The sequence below is a fragment of the Nomia melanderi genome, chromosome 5, assembly GCF_051020985.1.
Source record: "Nomia melanderi isolate GNS246 chromosome 5, iyNomMela1, whole genome shotgun sequence".
Classification (NCBI taxonomy): domain Eukaryota; kingdom Metazoa; phylum Arthropoda; class Insecta; order Hymenoptera; family Halictidae; genus Nomia; species Nomia melanderi.
In genome coordinates this window covers 10,700,854-10,715,039 of record NC_135003.1, presented here as the reverse complement: position 1 = coordinate 10,715,039, position 14,186 = coordinate 10,700,854, and the positions used below count along the sequence as shown (strand labels likewise).

The 14,186-nt window shown below is 48.5% G+C and overlaps 1 protein-coding gene across 1 annotated transcript in view; it reads left to right on the top strand.

The window, feature by feature from the left end:
* olf413 (DBH like monooxygenase olf413) overlaps nt 1–14,186 on the top strand; it is a 206,636-nt gene that overhangs the window by 172,592 nt on the left and 19,858 nt on the right. The window contains exon 4 of the mRNA XM_031985470.2: nt 12,412–12,606. Coding sequence (XP_031841330.1) covers nt 12,412–12,606 — 195 coding nt within the window. The remainder of the gene's footprint in view (nt 1–12,411; nt 12,607–14,186) is intronic.

Sequence of the window (14,186 nt, the reverse complement as noted above, 5' to 3'; positions counted from 1 at the left end):
CGCGCTGTTCCGCGCCGTTGCCCGACCGGGACGTACTTCGGCTTATTTACTTATCGCATCCTCCTCGATCTCCTTTCCCCTTGCCCGCTCCGCTTTCTCCTCCCGGGTTCGATTAAATTCTCTTTTTGCTTATAATATACATTTTACTGAAAGTAAGTCATTCCATTCGCCTTGTAAGCAGCTACAGTTACAGAAGTTCAAAGCTGTAAAATCCGGTTAAAAGGAAATCTTCAAGTGTTTCAACACATCCATCCAAGAAAGTAACTTTTAAATTATTTCATCCCATCTTTCTAACAGTTACAATCTCAGAAAAAACAATCTTCATTGAACTACCGTAGAACAAATTACAATGAATCAAACCCATTAATAAAGTGGCTTTACAGAAGACGTGAAGAAATACGTGACGTATTGTGCGAACATAGTTAGCGATCGCGTTTACTGAAAGCGGGCGAGGTTGCTCCCGCTTCCTCGCGTCGAACAGTAAGAACTTGTACCCGCGAGAAAAGGTGCGCGAACGAGGAAGGCGCGAGAAGATATCGCAATAGGATTTCGACGTCGAAATGAACGTTAACGACACGCGGCGGCGTCTGCTATAATAATCCGCGACACGCGAGCTGAATCCACTCGATAGATCCGCAATTTATTTCCCCGTGGATCGCGATGAAACGCTGCAACTGTCGAAGAAACCCGTTCGTGGTAGGAGGAAGAGCGCAGAGTGCGGTAACGAACGAGCCGGGAAATCGAGAGGTGAAAAAGAACCGTTCAAGTGCGAGGTTGAAACGAAGCCTCGTCCCGCGTCGGCTCCGTCGGGGGTGCAATTGAATCGGTTTCGCCCAATCAGCGACGCCGTTAATAGCAATCAACGGTCCTTCCCTTTCGGTCTTCGGCAAACGATCGGACTAATTACTGATCGGGATAAGGCGCGCACAGTAGCAATATGTGCACGGATATCGGACGTGCCGCGCTATCTCTGTCCCCTCCGGCCTATCACGCTCGCTTTCTCTCCCTCCGGCCTTCTCTTTCACTGTAGCAATTCCCTTCTCTCCGTTTCCCTGGCCGTCGACTTCCTTTTCTTGAAATCAACGATAGGGCGTGCACGCATGCGCCACCACGGGCATGAAAGGAACGAATAGGGGGTTGGAAACGAAACGGGGGGCAAAACGAGGCGCGATAGGGCCAAAGGGCGAACGAGAAGGACGGCCGTTGGGTGGGACAGAAGAAAGACGGTGGCAACTGTTGGTGAGGGGGTGTGCGAGGTATATCCAGTGTGCGATAACGACTGGCATCAGCAGCGCGCCTCCAGCTCACGACCTTCGCAGACCTACGAGCTTAATGTACATAGACGTGGAAAGGGTACGGGTGGGAGGATGAAGCGTCGAAGAAAGAGGGAGGAAGGGAAACGAGGAAGCAAGGTGTACTATACGTCAAGACAATAAGTACCATTAAGATAACAGCGAGATGGAGGCGGAGGGGGTGAGTTAGATAACCCTTGTATGAACCTAGGGGCTCCGTAATGGAGAATTCCATTTCATTCCCGCGTTATTTTTGCCATCGTACACAGCCACCGGTTCTCCAGCTTTTTTTCCGGTGGCGATCCAATCTTTCGAAAGGGGACGAGGCGGGGTTCGGGATAATCCGGGAGTTTAATTCGAAGGCTCGCGATTGAATCCTCTTTCACGGCGATGGCCCCGAAGAGCGACATACGCGCGCACAGGTGTCCCATAAAAGGATACGCGAGCTTCGTTTCTTCTTAGCGACCCATATTCCAGTCTCGTTAGACGGGGAAAAGGACGTTCCCGTAGCTCCAGACGGAAATGTTGAAATTTTATCGCTCTCGGTGCGCCACTCGCCCGCCCCTCTGCCGCGGTAATGACAATGATTAATATTGACCCACGTGCTGCATGTTGAACCGAGTAATACCGGTCTCCTGGAGAGACGCGGCGGGCAAACTTCAGCGTCTGCCAGCCGGGCCCCACCTACGCTACCACCCTCAGAGTCCCCGGGGATTCCGACGGTTCGTCGACACGACAGTCGCCGTCAAAAGTTACGTATCTCGTCCGCGCCGCGTCTACGGAACTCGACGGACTTTCGCATTCTTATCGGGACCTTCCGGCGCTGCTATTCGAGTTTCATGGATTTGGAAGTCGAAAGTCGATCCGAGACAACCTAGCGTGATTTCTCGCTGGGAGTCTTGGAAGCATGCAACGCGAAACTTCTTGATTCTGTTTAAGCTTCATTCGACCGTGGGTCTTTCTTGCTAAGTCCCGTTTTCGTAGATTATTTTGAAGTTGAAATAGGAAAATTGCAGCAGTGTCTCGCTCAGAATTCTGTGACCATTATTTCAGTACTGATAAGATCGTTATTGATCCTCGTTGGGAATTGTTGCAGATTAAACTAACAGAATTAAATCGTTCAAATAAGAATTCCATCTACGTAGATCAACATTACGATTCATTTACCGAATCACCATTACTCACCGTCACTTCTACATCTCTGAAGTGGTATAGCAAATTACAAGGGGCAAAAAGAAAACGGTAAGCCGGGTTCAGGAATAATTCACGGCTCGGAGCGTAAGTAGCTTACTCGTAAACGGACACATGTGATTCCGGAGGGGATCCCGGATGCCGTTGGAAAACGGAAGGTCTTCTAAGTCATTAATTATACAAGTACAGTAGGTACCTAGCCGACGGCTTGCTGACGCGAATATTCAGCTGGCTCCGCGCAAAGAGGCCTGTTAGGCGGAGGAATAAGGGGACGGCGGTACCACAGCCCTCGAATTCGCATGCTCCCGCCGTTCACTTTTAATTTCACCGATCGATCAATCTCGGTCGAATATCAACGCTTTACCCTTTGTCTTGCTTTCCCGGCTGCTAACTATGGCCAACAGGTACTAATTTTGGATAGTTTGCTGGCGGTGAACGGTCGATTCCGTGTTTTATCGAGCCCCTAAGTGAAGCTATTTGACACAATTCCGTACCCGGCTCGAGCGATATAGCGTGGCTGAATTGCACCGCTTCCGTCCTATTGATTCCATTCGATCCCATTAACTGGATGATATACGAGTCTCTTTAATTCACGATTCATCAACGAATCGATAGCAAGATTGTTCTCAATTGGTCCATCTTCTCTTCGGAATTTCCAAGTGAATTTCTGCCGGAAAAACAAATTGTTGTAACAGAAGAAAACTGTTTTCGTTGATCTTCCTTAACCAGCTGCAAATGTTCAGCAATTTCAGTTTTTACAAAAATATTAATCAACTTAATTATCTTTTTATTCGTGTTTTGCGTATTTGTAGCAGTGAAATTAATATTCTTATTATAGAACTACATCTTAATCAAATAATTCTCGTTCCAGAATATGAATTTTTACGTGACAATGTTGTTCAAAAGGTACCGAAGACTTGTTAATAATTTTATTCATTGCACCCGTAAGTTATCTGTTTATGGCGCAGAGATTCTTGAACTCTCCCTCTTAGTAGTATCGATTCCCTCGGAATGTTAGATGCAAACAGGCTGTGTCTTGGACTATTCCGCATGGTCCTTAACGGGATTCGCCGGAAGTTTCGGTCGAGTTTACTCGTTAATGACTGTGTACATACCAGGGGCGTACTCAGGTACCCCGGTGGCCACGTATTCACCGATGTTGGCTCATCGGCATCAAGTTGATGAAGAGAGCGCCGGCGATACGCCGGTCGATGCGATAGAATCTTGTTAGCGCAACTGTCTCTTTTCCAACGTTCGCCGTCGGTACACAAGCGCGTCCAATCAATGTTTCCTCATGAATTATGTTGGATCAGTTTGCGAAATAGACTTTCGTCGCTTCCAGGTCTAGACACTGGAAAATAGCTCTGTCGCCCCGTTCCGGTCAATCGTCGACTCCTTTCCGCCGCCCTGTGTTTCGACCAAGCGGATCGATCGCCTCGGGGGATCTAATAATTCAACAGAATTCGGCGTGGATTAATTATCCGACGCTAGTTATATATAATAGGTCGATTTCGTGGGGTTTGAATTTTATCCGAGCCCAACTGACCGAATATCATTTAAAATTCAATTTGTTTTACCAAGCGAACCTCCGCCGGCATGAAAATAATACCTCTCCGGCTAGGCGAGTTGTGTATCTTTGCCGGCGGTACACGCTTTAAAGTCATTATTCACGGCCGGTCGGGAACCGTAATCGCGAAAAGTTTAATCACGCGATTCTAAAATTATCTACACGTCCACCGCTCCCTTTCCTGGCTGCCTAAGGATTTCCTAGACCCGGCGCGAAGGTTAAAAGCCGGCAGTTCGACGAAACGGGGAAAATCACCGCGAGAAAACGTAAAATAACTTCTGCGTTCCGCGGTAATCGGTGATTCCATGGTCCTTTGTGCTGAAAACTCGAGAGATAGGTTTGCAGAGAATGACAACGGGTAAAAAGTACTTCTCCGGTATTCCGAACTTTCCAAAATTTTCCGCGGGTCGTATTCGATTCGGGCAATGACGAAAAAATATGTTTGATTCTTTCATTTTACGACGTCGCTTATCAGTGTAATCAATACGAACGCGATGGAAACGTGAACGACGGATTGTAAAATATTCACGGTAATGACTCGACTCCATTTTAGCGGCAACGAAAGAATTTTCCGCAGGGCGTGAGGGTGGAAAATTCGATTCTCCCTGTTGACGGTATTCGCACGGCGCAGCCGTCGAATTCCCGCGAACCGATCCCGATGTACGGACATCGAATATAATCGATGTAGACGCGTCAGCTTGTAACTATAGCGGCGACAGTTTCAATGGAACTATGTTACGGATGACTGGCTACGCGAACGATATGTGCATATCGCGTTCCACTTGAACAGAATACGCGCTCCCGTGAGATATTACCGCGAAACGAAGAAATCACACCTTTACGAGATTTACTGTCGCGCATTACGATGATTCGAGAATCTCTGCTCGGCTGAAAATCGATTCGATTTGTTGGCCGAATCGTTCCGTGGAATGCTATTCACAGGAGATACCTTTCTTTAGTCTCCAGGAAATATTCAACGTACAGAACGTAAGAGATAGTAGTAAATCCGAAACGCAATAGCGATTAAAAAAGTCCATAGAAATTTATACACCATACGAGCTTGTTTTTGAGTTACAGCTGTTCCTTAATTCCAGGAGTCGCGGAAACGGACGTGTCATATTAATTTATCAAAATCATCTTTCCGAAGTTGGTATTCCCAGTTTCTGAATAATGTTTTGTTTTCAATCTTCTATCCGAGGTAATCACATTTTCCACCCAAGAATTCCGATGTCAATCCCGAATTCCAGATCAGATTACCGAAATTTAATCGCGCCGGGAAATAACCGAACCAGCGTTTCGGCGACGGTGCTAAAAACGACCGTGCCGAAAGTTCATTCAAAAATAAAAAGGAGGAACGGATAAGAAAAAAGGTCTGCAGCGGTCGGAAACGAAGTCAGAACTAGGTCGTTTGACATCGTTGTGGCGGGGGAAGACCGTTAAATAGGGAACTAACGGTAATTAACGCTGTTTCCCGGATCACTCAGCGCCCGACGTGAATTCTCGTGGCTTCCGCGAACTTTGCTGCGGTTTTGGGGCCGCTTAACCGGGCGCTGGTTGGCTTGGTCGGGCTTTCGGGAAATTCTGTACGATAACGGAAGAATTCTGCGCTGGCCGCCGTCGGGACAATAGGCCGGTTCCGGAACGACACGGACAAGGCCGCGTTGGCAAACGAGAAAACCGCCGGATGATGGTCCGGAACGTGGACGCTGGTAAAGGAGACGGAATCGCGAAGGGGATCGGGGGTGAACGAGCGCGAGAGAAATAAGGGTTGAGAGAAAGAAGAATGGGTTTGTAGCGGGGGCGAAGTAAAGCGTCGGAAGTTTGAAGCCCTTAATTGCTTTTTAAAACTTTCAAGTTCGACTCGGTCCCGGACCCCACCAGTTCTTCATCCTCGTTCCACAGATCCTGGTCCCGGTCGCACCCTTTGCATTCCACTTTGGAATGTTCAATATTAGTTTTCCCTATCGGAGTTGCAAACACGTTCGGCACGAGGGGTAACCCGAGCGCTAAGAGGGTGGCGATGCGCAAGAAAATAGACGGCCAGATAGATAGATAGATAGATAGGAAGGGAGAAAGAGAACGACAGGCTGAGAGGACGAGGAAGAAGGATTCGAAGCGAGTCCGAGCCGTCGATAACTAGCTGCGCCTCGGTTTTTGCACTCGAAGCAATTAACGTTCTCCGGAAAAGAAGCCGCGGCACTCGAGGGGTCGCTTCTATTGGTTTGTCTATCCTCCGGGCGTCGGGCTCACTTTTCTTCTCGCGAAACTCCGCGAAACCGTAAAGTGCCCTCCCCCACCTTCACCTCCGTGGAACTTTCGTCCGGTCCACCTCTTTTCTTTCGTTTCGCGCCCGTCCGCCGAGCTTTCAGCCTGGACGAAGATACTTTTATTGGGTCCGAAAGTTTTGTCGCTGAGAATCGGCCGTTCGCCCGTGATCCGGAATGGTTCATCGGTGTCGCTCGATAAATTGCTCGATCCGCCGGGTTGAATCTTTCGCCTAGCAACTTTTTATTCTCGGACGATCATACCGAGAGGAGCTTCCGCCTTTCGGCCGCGGGAACGCCAGAGCAATAGACGCGCGGATCTTATAATAAGGTTCTGGCAAACGATACGCGTTTAATCTACATTTCGATCCATATTGCATGAGCGGCTGACAGCGAGTGCTCGCGATACCCTCGATACGCGCCTATTGAGCGCCGTACCGGTACTATATTACTGCGAAGGGGCGAACGATGGATTGCCCGTACCTTTTTTCCCTTTCGAGCTTGACCGCTCGACTGCTCGGCCGTCTTCCAGTGACCGTTCGCTGGCAGGTCTTTCCACGCCAGCATTTCCCGCAGCGAACTGCAGAGACAAATCGAACATCTCTCCGCGACTCGCGGAATTGGAGCATCGACGAGGCACCGATGCGAAAGGTTAATCGCAGGTCACGGCTCGAGTGACACGGCAAGACGTCGGAAAATGGAAGCGTCCGGGACAAAGAAAGGGAAACAAACGAACTTACGCCGGACGAGAGGACCCCGACCCCCTTTGACAAAAGGCTCTTCCTCCTGATCCATTATGGTTCGTTATATTCAAACTTCGAACTAATTTTCCTTTCTCTTTCGAGCCGGGCTCCTTCTTTCTTTGTCGGCGTTCCCGCGCGCTCATTGTTACCGGGGATATTCGAACTTTCTGCCTCGATTATTTGTAATGGCATTCAGCGATTAAGTGCAAACTCTTTTCGTTCTGTGCCGTTGCCGCCTCGATTGCGGGGAATGTGGAGTGGACTCGCTAGTCAAGGTGACGGGCGTCTATTGAAGTGTCGAAGACGCAAAGAGAACGACTGGCAGAAAAATGCGTATTTTTTAAGACTGAATATTTGTAGATACGATTTGTTGTGTTTTATTCATTTGAGGCGTGATTGTTAAATTTCGTTCTTTTAACAGATATAAATTTCATTGAATTTCTCCTTCGTAGTCCTAGCCCTTTCATCTGTTACCTTCAAGAGCTAACATACCGTAGATTTCACAGCGACGTTAGTTCCAACAGAATTGTCCCTTCAATGTTTCATTCGATCGACAATAGAGGCTGAGTGTTTGCTAAATCTTTTATAGCGCTGTTCCTAGAGGGACGTGGAACCATTCGTTAGCATAGTCGGTGACATCTTTAACTTTCCAAATGGGATCTTTTCTCCGGGATTCAACTGGTATTGGAAAGGATAATCGCAAGCTACGAGTTTCCGTTAGATGGACGCACGGTCAGAGACTAAGGCGGGACCCGAGGGCGGAGATGTGAAAGCGGAAGAAGGAAAAGGAGGGCAGATTTCCGCGTCTGAAGAGCAAAGGACAACGAAGTTTCTTAATGAAGAATAACGCTCCAGTCAAAGGAAAGATATTTCCACTTAAACAAACGCGCCCTAGTCGGTCCTCCTTTGCTTTCTGTCGACGGGAATTGCTCTCCATTTCTCCCCTAATCTCTCTCTTTCTCCTTTCCTCTCTTCTCTATTCTCCCTTGAAACGTGTCCCTCCAGCTTCCTCTATATTGATAGCGCCATTACCTTTCTATCGACTCCCTCAGCGTAGCGTCTTAATAGACTGTATCCCTAAGACGCCGGTAACGACCATACGAATTTTTCTCACGGTGCCCTTCGGACTCCAATACGAAACTATTATGGCAACCGTTTTATGTGCTCTATCCGTTATTTACGATTACCGAGCGCTAAGTAAATCCGTGTGAATCGAACATTTGTTGAATGCAGTAACTTTATTCCACAATCTTTATGGAATAGAATTACTATACTCTTTTATTTCCTATAAGAATAATAACCGTCAATTCAAGACTTAGTGGTAATCCTTCATTCCTATACGACGCATTCAATATCCCATAACAAATTCTCAACGACAGATAGAACAAAGCACCAGGCTCCTAGAAGGAAATTCCATCGCCAAACATTTTCAACGATTCTCACCTTCCTCTATTCTCTCCGAAAAAGGGTGAACCCTGATTCAACAAAAATCGGTTCAAAGAGGAACCAGCGTTGATCGTTCGTACCAATACGACGCGTTTAATTTCCTTAATGATCGGCTCGCGTCGAGGGAGAGAGGTTCAGGCAGAAGTATGGCTCGGTATGACGTCGTCAAAGAGGCTCTCTGGGCAGCGCCGATAGCGTCGGATCGCGTGATTCCGCGCGAGCTTCACACGCGATGCCCATTTCCTCCTATCGACCTTCCATCTCTTCGCCCCTGCGGTGGAATCTTTCGATCTTGCGGGATCTAGGTCGGCCGCCGCTGCCGACTCCTCGGTTCTCTCTGTACCTATCCCAACCTATCCAATTCAGGTAAACGGCGCCCAATTGTCTCGGGCCGGGAATGAACGTAGGCGCAGGAACCCGTAAGCCCCGATGATTCCCGGGGCCGGATCGCCGTCGACGACGATTATCGAGGAACGTGGATGGCGGACACGTGAGTGGGCTGCGAATCGGAGCGTCACTCGCCGGTCGTCCCAGCGACTGCGTAATTCCGTCGCGATGTTACCCGTGATCGCCGATTTTTCACTGACGCCGCACGTCCCTCCGTTACGATTGGGAGTCCCCGTTGCTCCCTTATCTGCCCGTTATAAAACGATAACGGAGGATCGTTCGGCGGACTCGCCGCCACTCGAATACCCAATGCACCGACTCGGTCGAGTGTAGTGAAATTTTAAGGACCGACGGTGGTTGCTTTAATCGCCGGACATTGTCGAGTAGAAATTGTCTGATACGATGACTTCAATTGTTCGAGTGGAAGGGGAATAGAAAATTTGTTTCTCTAAAGTTGAGCAAGGAAGGAAGAATGATACTTTAGTCTCTGAAAACAGAATGTTTGGAGAACCTTCCTCTTCGGCAAGAGTGTCGAAAAAAGTGATAGGTTTCAATATTCTAACCCTTTGTAGTTATGAGGTGACTCTCAGTCAAATATTGAAACAAAATAGCTTTGTACGTTTTGTTATTAGTTTCGAAGAAAGCCGTCTATATCCCATCAGAAAATATTGAATATTTCTAGCGAAGAACTTTCGAGTGCGAAGGGTTGACAAGTTCAAAATATTCTAAGTGTGCAGCTTGGTCATCCTTCCACTGCCACATGCTCCGATAACGCAATTTACTCTCGAAAGAGCATGATCCTTAATTAGCACAATGATATCGATGAAATCCGATTCGATCCAAGGGCCAGAAGGGTTAATCAAATTCCACGGTACAAATAAAATCCTCTGTGGAACGAAAGATGGACCCACAAAGGATGACGACAAATCTCATCACCGTAATTAGTTTAGGGCTACCTGATAAGGGTCCCCGGCAGGGCTCGAAATGAAACATTAACGAGACTGCATCTGGCCAATGCTCTCCAATCAAGTGTGATTGTTCCGAATTGTGAGTGGTCGAGGACCCCGGTACACGCCGGACGTATAACGCGGATCGATATACATGTTTCGAGGTCGACCGCCGATAGGTGGATAGGAATACCATTGCCGGTATTGTTGTAGCACGCCAGGGTTGGGCCAGCCGCCCCCTTGTCTCTCGTCTGTCCCTTCTTTCGGAGGGCTGGCTGCGCGCGGCTGCACGACAGACACAGATTATCGGTGCACACGGCGCGGAATTGATCCCCGAGGCATGCCTGCACGTAAAACTTTCGGAGATGAAAATGCTCCGGATTGATTGCTCGCCCGTTCACGCTTCGCGTGGGAACGTGCCGGCTTGCGTCACGTGAACAAACCAGACACGTCCGTATATTTATTAAACGGGAACAATGGGTGGGGCGGATTCGGGTATCTCGCAGCAAGTTGTTGCTTGTAAACTTCACTGTCCTGACAGTAATCCCCGACCGGTACAGTTCCTTCCGACGGAAAAAGTAAACGCGACTGTTCATCATAGTTTTTGCGACGGGTTATTCTAACACAAGGCGTATTAACTCCCGCGTATGTTATCTTAAATTGTATCCTGTAGCAGAAAGTTTCAAATACCTCTTTTTAAAATTACGTTTTCTCGGTTTAGTGAAATATTTCTACAGCTGTTATTGAGTTTACGCATTGCGTCACGAAAGAAATGAAGGAATTTATTTGTCTTTAAGTTTCGATTTTCACTGTTCTCCCGTTATGGCGGATATGGAAGATGCCATTAGCAATAATACAGGTAGTAATTACTGCACAGGTTTTAATTACCTTATAACACGACACAATGTAATTATATACACGAGAACGAGTATCATAACAAAGCCGATAATGCTGCGCTACAAAAGCCTTCATTCCATTGCATGCATCCAGAAATCCAACTAACCTGCGCTAAATTAATTAACCTGCAAAAATTAATTGAAAAACTAATTCCCCTGCCATTTTACATCAAACACGCTGAAAAGCATCGCACGAAAACCAATTCCAGCCATATTTTCCGGTCCAGTCAATTTTCTTCCGACATAAACTATTTCAATTACACTTTCCTTCTCGTTGTTTGATTTATCCTCGAGCACCGTGTAAACGCGCGTGCACCGGCAACAAAATTGCCAGATTCTGGATTATTAAAATACCGTCGGACGATGCACGTCACGCGGCGCATTCGCCCGTCCTTAACCGAAGTTCCGCGAGGCCCGCACCGTTTCATGCTGCGATTTCCCCGCCGAGGAAGCCGTACCAGCGAAAAACGCTCGCGCTAATTCGTCGGCGAGCGTACGAAAGCGAGCGCGGTATTTCGCGGCTGGAACTGCGCCAGGCATCATGTAAATTGTACACGCGTCGCGTGGATTGGCGGCCGCTTCTAGCGGAGGTGAATCGTAAGCGAATCCAGTCGGCCATTTGGAATTCGCCGGCGATTCAGGATTAGCCGATGGGTGGCTGCGGGGTCGTATTTATCGGCGAGCGAGCGAGCGTGCGCGTTCAATCGACCGGTCGCGCGCACGGCTCGGCGATCCGTCTTTCTGCCAATCAATTCTTTCACGTGTTGAGTTTGAGCACCGGTAGCAATCGAATCGCGGATTAATTAATTTCGGCTCGATGACGGCGGTTCACGGTGTTCATGATTCGAGACCCTGTTCCAGTACGATGCAGGAAGGGGGTGTCGATTTCAAGGATCGCTGGGGAAAAGATAGATTCGGCTGGCCTATCTAATTTCACACCGGTCGATATAATCCAATCGCGATAAATTCCACGCGAACGACACGACGCCGCGGCTAATGCGCGCTCCTGCTATAACCCGGTCCAGGTGTGGCAACTACGAAATACGATTTATTCGATTCCGTGTTAGTCGCCACTCTATTATGTACCAACCGCTAATCAACTTACGGGTCCCGTTCCAGCCGTCCGAGAAATAAAAGTCGAAAACCGCTCATAGAGGGGTAGTAGCCGGAGGAGAGAAGGCTTAGCGAACGCGGGAGACCCCGATAACGGGACATGGGTTAACGCGATGTACACGGGAACGCTTTTCCGCCCCTTACACGGGGGCGAGCGGGCGAGCCTCGTCGAAACACTGCAATATGAGATCCGCCGGCGGCGGATATTGCGAAATAAAAAGGGTTAAATTAAAAATTCTCGGTCCAATGCTCTGTCCTTTCGACCAGAGTCTCGAGAATATTCCTGCGGAATTTGGACGTGAAAGCACGAGCAGTAAGTGGGAGGGGGAGGAAAAAGCTTCGTGCCCTTTTTCTCTGCTTCATCCGGTGTCTTCTCTTTCTTTTCCTTTACACGTTTCGCCTCTTCTAGCCGAAGGCTCCGACTTTTATAGCGAGAGCCGGGGGCCACAAAAGGCGGCGCCGCTTTGTGCTCCCGTAAGCCGGCCTTATCGATATTTCTCGATAACAAAAACGAACGATTCAGGCCGCACGATCTTCACCGTCGTTTCCCCTTTGTGTGTTCCAGAACGACACGATGCAAGTGGTTTGGCAATATCACGTGGAGGAGCCGGTGTCCGCGGCCGGCGTGCTGCCCGCTCACGGGGCGGTGCGCGGCTCGAGGCCGCTTTACCTGGTGCAGAGGGACTCGCAGCCGAGGCCCAGCCCGCGCAACCAAGAAGTCGAGCAGCCGCTTCAAACCTGGGACATATTGAACCAGCAGGTCGGTATATCGGAGTCATTTATCTACGTCTACGCGCGGCTCCCAGGCGATCAATTACACACGCGCCGCGCTGCGTTTTATCCTTATGCAACGCAACCCCGTGACCGGGGTTCGAAAACCGGTGCCACACCCGCCCCTCTCGGTGTCGATGATCATTCGATGATGCGCGAAACCGGCGGGACCGTGTGGGCGGAAAATTATGGTGTAACGCGAGCCCACCGCGTGGCCGAGTATCCCATAATATGATTATACCGCGAGAAAGGATACCTCGCCGGGACTCTCGCGTATGCATAATGATAGAGGACGGCGTAGGTGGTAATAATTTAATGTATAGGTGTACGGGAGATTTTGGGTGTCGGGAAATTAAGGGACGGTCGCGAGGAAAGCGAGGAAGATATTCTTTTCGGCGTACGTCCACGGTCTTGCGGCTTTTTTCGTGGTTTTTGTTTTGCTAACTCTTTACACCTCGTTGCGAGCTGCGGATTACAGAGGTTTGTTTTGAGCCACGGGAAGGGGCGGGATGAGTATGAGAGAATATTTCTAGCCGCTTGCTTTCGTGTAACTGTTCGGCTGAGGTAACCTTCGTGCCTTGAATCGTGGAATTTCTTTATTGCTACTTTATTCTGGATACTTTAAAGGTTATGCAGTCGATGCGTGTTCTGAGTATAAATATTTTTTATAACGGTTAAAGTTCAATGCAAGTAGAAGTGCTTTGCATTAAATTGTATGACATCGAAAATAGATCTAAGCGTATTTGGGTCATGGCAGCATTTTGATGAAAGTGGTACTTTCGTCGTGTAAAGGATTAAATTGGATTCGTTTAACCGTTGCTAACACGAGAGGAATATGATTAACCCATTATAGGACACATTTTCTAGGGCGCGAATAGAAATTTCTTTCCGTCGGAAAATTGAATTCCCTTTCTGAAAACTAAAAGAATATTGTAAACCTCTAGTCTATGAAAAATAACTTTCAACCTTTCGGCGTTGCGTGTGTGAAACGAATACCACCGAACCGCGGAATGTGAAATTACAATATCAGTATCAGCGTAAACTTCTTTATCGATCGCGCTAACAGCGAGCAACAAAAGCCAAAGAACTGCGAGAAGAAAGCCGAACGAGGATCAGAAAGCTTCGAGCGCTTTTATCTCGCCCCATAATGCGATTCCGCCACATGGCCGCTAATTTCGTTTGGGCGGACGCTGGCCGGGCTCTGGCCGCAATCTGTTCGCGCAAAGGGGACCATTATTCGTTAGTTCGGCACTCGAAGGCGGTCAGATTTTTGTTGTTCTGCGATACACGCTCCCTTTCTCTCTCAGTCGATTTAGTCACGCTTCTGTTCCGCGAGCGCGCGGACGTGGGACGCGATGAAAAAAGCGGTGAAATTAAAAAACGAAAAGGAGTGACGGTCAGCGAGAGAGCGAAAGAGAAACAGAGGGATAGAGGGAGGACGTCGGGATCCACGCGTGAGATGAATGTTCGAGCCCGTTTAACGTTTAGGCCGGGCGCGGAGTGGATTTTTATCGGATGCAAGCCGCGAATGCATTGTGCGCACGAATTTATGACGGGCATAAATCTTAA